The 10592-nt window shown below is 35.6% G+C and overlaps 2 protein-coding genes across 2 annotated transcripts in view; one reads left to right on the forward strand and one right to left on the reverse strand.

The window, feature by feature from the left end:
* The first annotated feature begins 1357 nt into the window (after positions 1-1357).
* fabp6 (fatty acid binding protein 6, ileal (gastrotropin)) lies at positions 1358-3194 on the forward strand. The gene is made up of 4 exons (XM_051092451.1): positions 1358-1493; positions 2630-2805; positions 2891-2980; positions 3056-3194. The coding sequence occupies exons 1-4, from the start codon at positions 1427-1429 to the stop codon at positions 3116-3118; spliced, it is 396 nt and encodes a 131-aa protein (XP_050948408.1). The 5' UTR covers positions 1358-1426; the 3' UTR covers positions 3119-3194.
* A 6836-nt stretch (positions 3195-10030) lies between these two features.
* ccnjl (cyclin J-like) overlaps positions 10031-10592 on the reverse strand; it is an 18197-nt gene continuing 17635 nt past the window's right edge. Inside the window, exon 6 of the mRNA XM_051092272.1 lies at positions 10031-10592. This exon is cut by the window's right edge and continues 1649 nt beyond it. The gene's annotated coding sequence lies outside the window, so the exon portion shown is untranslated.

The following is a 10592-nucleotide window of genomic DNA, read 5'->3' on the forward strand; positions in this document are numbered from 1 at the left end:
ATAAAAACGCCAAAAATAAAATCTAGAAAAAAAAGAACCATTTTAAAATTCTAAAGAACCTTTTTCAGCTAAAAAGAACCTTTTCTGCATTTGAAAGGTTCCATGGATGTTCAAGGTTCTTCATGGAACCAACGATGCCAATAAAGAACCTTAATTTTTAAGAGTGTATGCTGTTGTAGCTACATTTTCACGACAAAAAAAGTGCAGAAAAATCTTCCTTGCAGCACTATCCCATGATAGTCCTCAACCTCACTGATAATAATAATCTCATCATCAAATGACCTTTTGATGCTTCAAAAGTTCCTTTTCCCCAAGAATCAATGTGTGCTTTCAGAGGTGAGAGCTTACAGCTAGCTCCGGAGGTGAAAAAGAGAGCTCATCTTGTTCTGTTCCTGCTTTTATCTCTCTTCAGCTCGTCATTCTGCTGGATGTGTGTGTGGTAGACATCTTTGAAGCTGAAGTGTATCTGTAAATCTTAACATAAGACTTGAGAAAAAAAAAAAAAAAGAAAAGGTAAGGCTAAAGGGAAAGGAGATGATGCAATAAAAGCTGTATTCTATGAGAAACTAACAAAGGTTTATGCGCTGAAGGGCATTGGCCTCTGGCATGGCTTTCCCTCCTTTTAAACGCACAGACGGACAATTTTAAAACGGTTCATTTGATTACAGCTTTTTTTAAATCGATTCATTTGAAGAACACTTCAGCCAAAAATGAAAATTACTTCATAATTTACTCACCCTCATGTGGTTAAAACCTGTGTGGCTGTCTTTCCTCTGGGGAAACGCAAAATAATTTTTTTTAGGTTTATTTTGGATGGTCAATGTAGAGAGCATCTCAGTTTGAGTTTTCTAGATGTATAAATGGTTTTTATGTGTATGAATCATTATCTACTGGAACATATAGTTCAGTCTGACATAAAGAGCTTTCTTTCCTTTCAAAAGCAAGGTCAAGGCACATGGCCTTCAGTACTACCAATCTTCAGTCTCGACAGCAGCAATCTAAAATGGTTTTGTAGCTAGTCCATTACAAGAGATACTACAGCAGTCTGCAAAAATGAAAGATATTGCTATATTTCTCCCATTTATCATGTATTTGTCATGAATATTAGAGATCATATAGATGGCAAGTGCTATTTTCATCATATCCAATGTATTGGAAAAGATTTTAAGCATGAATGATGATGAATGAACGTACGGTACATCCGTACAAGGTAAGGTAACCACCCGTGCGGTCATGAACTTGATGACTTGTGCTTTTGTGAGACCATTGTAAAAATTTATTGCTTGGTTATGGTGATGGTGTACCAATAATGTCATGAAAAAGAGGCAGAGTTGAAGATCGGTTGGGTATATAAGTGCGAAAACTTTACCCATCAGTACCTTAGCTCTCAGCTTGCTCTTCCTGCTCAACAATCAACACCCAAACCATGGCTTTCAACGGCAAGTGGGAAACCGAATCTCAGGAAGGATATGAACCATTCCTTAAAATCATTGGTAAGCCGCTTCTTTTCAAACAACTGTTATTTTGTCCTGTTGATGCTGGAGGACCTCAGTGGATGATTTATGAGTTGTTTTAACTTGGGAATATTTGGCTGCACTTCCATCCACGTAAACCCAGGTTGCTCTAGTTTAGACTGTCCTTGTACTATAAATTGCTTTGAACAAGATGTTGTCCTACATGTTCTGGTGTGTTTGCATATCATTTGCAAGCACGTCTTAAGAACCTACTCAAAAAAACAAAGGTTCTTTATTGGCTTCCATGTTTCTATTAAGAACTTTTAACATTCATTGAACTTTTGAATTGCACAAAATGTTCTTTTAAGAGGAAAATGGATTCTTTAAGGCTGTGTTTACACTAGTGCAGTTTTGTTTTAAAACGCACAACTTTTGCTATGGTTTACGTCTGTTGTTTACATTACTCCGGCATTTTCGAACTTCGAAAACGGAGACTTTTGAATACGCTTTAGTCTGAAAACTCAGAAGCTGCGTTTCAGTGTAAACGGACCAAAACGGAGACGTTTGAAAACGATAGCGTGGCTGCCCACATTTGATCTGAAAAACAATATCATGTTCATTTTTGTACCCATAAATAGATGCACGTAGATGCCCCATTCGATCCCTCCAAGCACCTGACGCGTCCACCATCTAAATAATAGGGATTCTACCTATACAAATCTACGGTTGTACCTGCATGAATTCTCATGTGACATGTGTTTTCGGTTCTGTAGTGTGGACGGAGATCGTTTTCGAAATGCAGTGAAAACGGCAGTGTGTAAACGGCAGTGAACGCAGTGAAAACGGCAGTGTAGGGCCTAAATGATTAAAAAGCTCCTCACACAATGCTTCCTTTAAAAACTGTTCAGTGAAAGGTTTGGGGAACCCAAAATGTTTTATGCTGTAAAAATCCCTATTTGTGATCAAGAGGGTGTGTTGAAATTTGAACAGTCTGCTGGTAAAATGATGGAATGTTTTTATGTTTTTGAAAGCGTGAAGGTAAAGTAAACTGTGAAATATCATTACATTTAAAAGAACTTCTTTCTATTTTACGTTACTGGACGTTACTCCAGTCTTCCGTGTCCCATGATCTTTCAGAAATCATTCCAATATGCTAATTTGATTTTGTACTTCAGGTATCCCTGATGATATCATCGCAAAGGGGCGTGACTTTAAGCTTGTGACAGAGGTCATCCAGAATGGAGATGATTTCACATGGATCCAGTACTACCCAAATAACCATGTTGTGACCAACAAATTCGTCGCTGGCAAGGAGAGCGAGATGGAGACTGTTGGAGGAAAGAAATTTAAGGTATGGCGGCATAATGGCTACTGTTTATGACTTCTTTGAGATAAAATGCTTCACGATGACACTCACACTTGTGTGTCATCACCAGGGCACAGTCAACATGGAAGGAGGCAAGCTGACTATTGATTTTCCCAAGTACAACCACACTTCTGAGATCCGCGGTGGAAAGCTGGTGGAGGTGAGATATCATCGTATTTGACTTGAGTTGCAGTGCTTGTAAAGTAGCTAAAATTCCCTTTGCTTTGCTTTACAGACCTCCACGGCGAGTGCTGCTAGCGGTCCAGTTGTTTTTGTTCGTACCAGCAAGAAGATCTAACTGCTGTATTGAGATAAATGACCCTGTTCTGCTCTGACCTCCAATTTACTTCAATAAAGTGTACGAGCTAAACTGACTAATGTCTCCTGATCTCTCTACTTCATCCTGCTAATGCATAAAGTGATTCAGTGATGAAATGCTTATTCAGTAAAGTCACATTATTAAGAGATAAAATATCTAATTACATTAGAATGATTGCTGGCTGCCTGATCACCACTGGAGGGCAGTCAACACTTAAATCCTGCATGTAGCCCGCAGGCCGAGCTCTAACAAAGACATAAGCACTCATTTTTTAATGCATCCTAAGTACCACTAATGGTAACAAAGAAAACAGGTGGAGGAGTGATTTTTACAAGGTATCCTTTTAAAGATTAAGATATTCTTAACAAAGCTAAATAAAAAATAAAATTATAAAGAAAAGAGGTGTGGCATGATTTAAGATATTCTTAAGCAATATATAAAATAAATAAAAAATAAAATAAAATACTGACAGCAACAGCTACAAAGAAAGGAGGTATGGCATGATTTAATATATTCTTAAGCAATATAAAATAAAATAAAATAAAATACTGAGGGCAACAGTTATAAATAAAGAAGCTATGGTATGATTTAAGATATTCTTAAGCAATATATAAAATAGAAATAAAGGAAAATAAAATACTGAGGGCAACAGTTATAAATAAAGGAGGTATGGTATGATTTAAGATATTCTTAGGTAAAATCTAAAAAATAATATAAAATACTGAGCATGATTTAAGATATTCTTAAGCAATATATAAATAAATTAAAATATAAAATAAAATAAAATAAAATAAAATACTGAGGGTAACAGTTACAAAAAAAAGGAGGTATGGCAAGATTTAAGATATTCTTAAGCAATAAATAAAAATAAATAAATAAAATAAAATAAAATAAAAATACTGAGGACAGTTATAAAGAAAGGAGGTGCATCATGATTTAAGATATTCTTAAGCAAAAAATAAAATAAATAAAATAAAATAATAAATTACTGAAGGCAGTAATTATGAAGAAAGGACGTATGGCATGATTCGAGATATTCTTAAGCAATAAATAAAATAAAATAAAATAAAAATACAGAGGGCAACAGTTATAAAGAAAGAAGTTGTGTCATGATTTAAGATATTCTTAAGCAATATATAAAATTAAATTAAATTAAATACTGAAGGCAACAATTATAAAGGAGGTGTGTCATGACTTAAGAAATTCTTAAGCAAAATAAAATAAAAAAATAAAATAAAAATACTAAGGGGAACAGTTATAAAAAAGGAGGTGCGTCATGATTTAAGATATCCGTAAGCCAAAAATAAAATAAATAAAATAAAATAATAAATTACTCAGGGCAACAGCTACAAAGAAAGGAGGTATGGCATGATTTGAGATGTTCTTAAGCCATAAAATAAAATAAAATAAAATAAAATAAAATAAAATAAAATAAAATAAAATAAAATAAAATAAAATAAAATAAAATAAAATAAAATAAAATAAAATAAAATAAAATAAAATAAAATAAAATAAAATAAAATAAAATACTGAGGGCAACAGTTACAAAAAAAGGAGGTATGGCAAGATTTAAGATATTCTTAACCAACAAATAAAAATAAATAAATAAAATAAAATTAAAATCCTGAGGGCAACAGTTACAAAGAAAGGAGGTGCATCATGATTTAAGATATTCGTAAGCAAAAAATAAAATAAATAAAATAAAATAATAAATTACTCAGGGCAACAGTTACAAAGAAAGGAGGTATGGCATGATTTGAGATATTCTTAAGCCATAAATTAAAATAAAATAAAATAAAATAAAATAAAATAAAATAAAATAAAATAAAATAAAATAAAATAAAATACCAACGGCAACAGTTATAAAGAAAGGAGGTGTGCCATGATTTAAGAAATTCTTAAGCAAAATAAAATGAATAAATAAAATAAAAATACTGAGGGCAACAGTTATAAAAAAGGAGGTGTATAATGATTGAAGATGTTCTTAAGCAAAATAAAATAAATAAAATGAAATGAAAATAAAATACTAAGGGCAACACTAATAAAGAAAAGACTTGAGGTTTGATTTTAAGACAATTTTAGATTTAATGCTTTTCAGAAATAAATAAAATACTGAGGGTAATTCTGTAAAACTTTAATAAATAAGGATGTGTTTTTACTACATTTTAAAAGGTTAAAGCAATAAATAAAATATTGTTTTTACATTTTTTTTTTAATTTCAAATTCAATCATTAACAAACTATAGCATGTTTAATCTTTAACTGGCCAAATCCCTGTTAATCCTAAATCTCACTATATGTAAACAATATGAGCTAAATATCCATATGAAAATTCAGCATGAATAAAGAAATACAACAAAGGCAGTCGAGGGCACGTTTCAGTTTAGAGGTACCCCCTCCTGGTAATTAAGAAAAAAGGTGCCAGCCCCTCCCCCTCCTTGCTTTGCAAACAAAGGTTGTGAAAATGATCCATTACCCAACTGCCCCTTTGCCAGCTCTCAACCCCCCCTCGTCCGATTTCGTGTCTCTTCATCATCACACCAATGCAGACATGTGGCCCACCTCCCAGGGCCTGCCCATGTACCCCCCACCAGGCTCCAGCACAAAGGGAGGGCCCCTCTCTCTGTCTGCTATCCACCCAATCTCTTTAATTAAACAGATAAAAACCCTAATCCGCTTCGGTGCAGCGAGCTCCACCCCGTCAAGAATTCATTCTTAGCATTTTAAATGGATACTCCAGCTAAAAAAAAATAATTTACTCGACCTCATGCAATCCCAGAATTTTTTGCAGATGAACACAAATGAAGATTTCAAGTAAAATAATGCATTTCTGAGAGTCTATATAATGCAAATGTTTTTTGAAGCAAAATGATAGTTAAAAAAGCTAATATTTAAAACACTTTTTATCAATCATAAACCATCACCAGTTTTATAGCCTATAGAATTATATGGCCTCCTAAAAGAAGAGTTACACAAGGCTTCTCGAGTCAAGAAAGGTTTTTCAAGGTCATTAAAAAGATAGTTCACCCAAAAATTGTGTCATCATTTACTCACCCTCATATCAGACATCTGCTGAACACAAAAGATATTTTGAAGAACAGATAACCAAACCGTTTTTGTTCCTATTGACTTTAATTGTACCTTTGTCCATACAGTGGAAGTCAAAAGGAACTGAAACCGTTTATTTAAAAATGATCTTCAAAATATATAATCTTTTGTAAACAAGAAAATCAGTCATACAGGTTTGGAACGGTATGAGAGCTAGTATTTTGTTTTTGGGTGGACTATCCCTTAGGCTTGGCAGCTGTTTACCTCTGTTCCTAGGTATTGACCTTATTCTCCAGAGAAACAAGCGCGTCACCATCTATAGAATATATAGAATATAGAATCTATAGAATATAGTCTTTGAACTTCCGTTTGTGCGGTAGCTCTGTACATTTATATAGCATCGCTGTCTAACAGTAATTTAGCTAGTAAGATTTTAAGACGAGCAGTTCATTCATAACTCCGTCAGATCTCGGTGGAAACCCTGGTGAAAAAACCAGCATATGCTGGTAGGTATGTTTTGATGCTGGTTTAAGCTGGTCCTTTGCTGGTCCTTAGCTGGTTTAAGCTGGTCCTTTGCTGGTTTTTGCTGGTTTAAGCTGGTCCTTTGCTGGTTTTTGCTGGTCATGTTGCTGGTCAAGGACCAGCATGAACCAGCAAAGGACCAGCATGAACCAGCAAAGGACCAACATGAACCAGCAAAGGACCAGCTTAAACCAGCATCAAAACATACCTAACCAGCATCCCAGCATCAAAACATACCTACCAGCATATGCTGGTTTTTTCACTAGGGAATACAATCGGAAGACAGCAGACCGCAAACATGGCGCTAAAAATGGGCGGGAAGACGGCAAAATGAATGAATGCTTAAGGGTAATAGCTTGCTTTTTGTACTTAATAGCTTGCTTTTTGTACTTTTTTTAATTTTGAAGATTTTGATTCAGAGCGCCAATACAAAACGGCACGTGCCTTTTGGTCCTGACTGTAATGCAAAGGTTCAAAAGAACGGGAGAGCCACTTTCTGAGAATCAGAAATGAGGTAAAATTTTCTCTCTGCTGCTGTGCCTCAGTAAGACTTTTCAGGAAAGGGAGTGACTAAATGCATAAATACACCGTTTGACCAGTTTAATACGTTAATAGCGGTTTAGTTCCGTGAATTAGTTCGACTGCGTTCACATCAAAAGCAAAACGTACCCCAGACCACCTTTTTAGGCGGACTTGGGTACGGTTCACGAGTGCGAACAGAAAAACAGCATTCACATTATCCAAACAAACACGGGCGCACCAAAAATGCTAGTGCGAAAGCAACCTAAAGGGATAGGTTGAAAATTAAACTAAAATTGAAAATTCTGTCATTAATAGAGGGTTTGCACTTACGTCACGATTTGTGTAGTTACCCGGATATGCGGGTTATATTGGCGATACTCGGATGTAAACAACAGCATGGTTGGCATGGTTAATGTACTACTGAATACACTGTTCTGCTAATTTATGTGGTCTAAACCACGGGTGGAAAAAACATGTGGAAGCTGCTTAATTGTATAGAGAAGGGTTTAGTAAGCAGGAAAGGGCGCAATATTTTTACAAACTAAAGTTAATGGGTGGTAAAGATACATATAAGCAGTATTAAGAAAGATATTAACCTAATTTCACCTACCTGACTGGAAGTAAGAACAAACATGAATGTTGTCAAGATTCTTGGCCTGGAAATCTGGTTTAGTTTAGCCAACCACAAATGCCTTTTGTTCCTCCGACAGTTTTTTGCACTCTTCTCCTTGATTTGTTATAACTTTTGGCAGTATATAGGACTTCAAATGTTTTTCCTGATCCGACTGATTAGTACAGCACAAAACATGACAATATTTGTCCATTTTCAGTAGCAATAATCAAGAATATGCAAGTTTCATTCAGTTCAGTGGCATTGATTACTTTCAGTATAGCCGACTGATGACGCGTTGTGAAAACTCTATTACTCACCCTCATGTCTTTCTAAACCCGTAAGACCTTCGTCATTTTAGAAACACATTTTTCTGGTCAACTAGTAGTCGTTCATTTTAAGCATTAGTGGACTAATTGCACATTACTAATAAACCATTTAAATCATTATAATGAGCCTTTAATTGCCTGCATAGCCTAATAAGTGCTCAAGCACATGCATGAAGTTTGCCACAGCACACCGGCAGAAGTAATGATCATGAATGTGTCAGGAAAAAACAGTAAGGAGGCTGCAATAATATTTTAATGTTTACACTAGTGCTTTCTTTGTTTTCCAGCTTAAGAGATGACGATGGCAACATCTCCGCAGTGGGCATGTTTCATACAGATAACAATCTAAGAATATTTGCTTTTCATTTGAATTAGTTTATTTGAGAGTAGACATTTTGCTCTCTATAGATATTTTTCATATCTGTAAGGGAAGTATACACAGAGTTTCACGCTCAAGTTCACAGAGACCGAGACGGCAGAAAGCGCATCCTGTTTGCTTTCATTATTTTACAAAAGCACAGTGCTTTGTTATTGTGAATGCACACAAATAAAAGTAGAGTCTTTACTTATTTGAAAGATGCATTACTCTTATCTGTATGACCAGAAATAACTGAGTAAATTTTTAAGAGCGAGGGAGCACACCAGCGCCTCCATCTGTCATGCAGTGAGCACGCTACTGTTCAGCTTCCACACTCCACACATTTTTCTAGGTTAACTTTCGATTGACCGGCCATGTAAAGTTGCTAATATTTACATATTTCAGATATTTCAAGCCATATTTGAGGTCGATGAATGATAGGCGAGCATTTAAATGTCCTGTCCGAAATACTGTATTACCATAAACTAGCAGTTAACGATCTGTCCATCACGGACTGCGTGACTTCACCTGTGGATTTTTCCTTTTTTTTCTGCGACTAATAAAATTTTGGTCGACCAAGCGATTTGAAAAAGGGGATATTATTTTTACAGATTAATTAAAAAAAACCTATGCTTGGATTTTTATTATTAAAGAGTAGATGTGAACATACACTGCCATCACACATTAATGTTCAAACAACATGTAAAAGTGAACTTTGCATCCGATGACCCCTTTAACATCTGAGAGCTTTCTGACCCTGCAACACAACTGACACATTCAAGGCCCAGAAAGGTAGTAAGGATATCATTAAAATAGTCCTTGTGACATTAGTGGTTCAACCGTAATGTTATGAAGCTACAACTATACATTTTGTGCGCAAAGAAAATAAAAATATCGACTTTATTTAACCATTTGTTCTCTTCCGTGTTAGTATTAGACGTGCATTTACACATGCGTTGTGGGACTCTCGTAAACGCGTGTCGACTTCATTTACTTAGTAAAAAGCTATAGCCCACATAGTCATAAAGGAGATCCGTCCATCCAATTCTTTTTCTTTCCTCTTTTGCACCACACAGATGTTTCCTAAAACACCCACTAACACAAAAATCACATTTTTTTACCATCACACCTACACTACTGTAGCTATTGTCGGCTGTTCTTTGAGCCCAAGAGCTTTTATCTCGGAAACGATCAGTGGTGCTCAGTTGGATGCGCTTTATTTGTTTAGTGGTGTTTAGTGACAGGAAGAGCCACCATGTGGGGCAGGAATCTCCCCCATTGTCTTCAGTCCAGAGCGTTACATGTGGGGAGGAAGGGGGAGGGCAGTGGTATTTGGGGTGGAGCCAAGTGAACACGACCCCCCCTCACTCCCCTTCACCCACCAAAGACCTTTTCATGTGCAATGAGTCCAGACATTCATATGAAACAACTCGCCCTGAGGCATGCAAATCCAGCCTCTATTCAAAACGTATGATTCACACATGAACGAAACGTGTGCTTTTCTCCATTTTATTTCTGCGGTTTCATCCAATTTACACCTGTTATCCCCCTCTTTTCCTACCCAAATACAGGCTTTTAAATAAACCCATTAGATCACTGAATGAGCAGAATCATTGTTCTCTATACTAAATGTCTAGAGATTCAGGAGACATTGGTTGCAATGTGCAACATTTTCTTGGTGGAAAAATAAATCACTGCATGTATGCAGTAATAATGTGTTAAAACAAACCAAACCAATGAAAAACTAATTCTACGTTGTAAAAAAGTAGTGGTACAAAATAAAAAAAAAAAAATATACAAGTAACAAACTAATGATTACATATTGCACACACAGAGGCTTCAACAAGAGAATGACTTGAAATATCAAAACAGTGCGTGTCTGTTACAGTGAACACAGTTCTCTACCTATACAAAACACGGGACTTCAACACAAAAAAAAACTACGTTCTGGGTTAAAAAAAAAGCATTTGAATGTTCTGACCAAGATGAAGGAACAAAACGAAAAGACGAGCCCTGCAGAATCAGCACGCAAATGGCAATATATTGAGGTAGTTCAAAGTTCAGG

This window comes from Labeo rohita, chromosome 21, assembly GCF_022985175.1.
Source record: "Labeo rohita strain BAU-BD-2019 chromosome 21, IGBB_LRoh.1.0, whole genome shotgun sequence".
Lineage (NCBI taxonomy): Eukaryota > Metazoa > Chordata > Actinopteri > Cypriniformes > Cyprinidae > Labeo > Labeo rohita.

Excerpts from the sequence above, each read along its gene's own strand:
- fabp6 (XM_051092451.1), top strand. The coding sequence starts at position 1,427 with ATGGCTTTCAACGGCAAGTGGGAAACCGAATCTCAGGAAGGATATGAA. Across the intron at positions 2,806-2,890 it reads TTGGAGGAAAGAAATTTAAG|GGCACAGTCAACATGGAAGG; the intron begins GTATGGCGGCAT and ends TGTCATCACCAG. Across the intron at positions 2,981-3,055 it reads GCGGTGGAAAGCTGGTGGAG|ACCTCCACGGCGAGTGCTGC; the intron begins GTGAGATATCAT and ends TTTGCTTTACAG.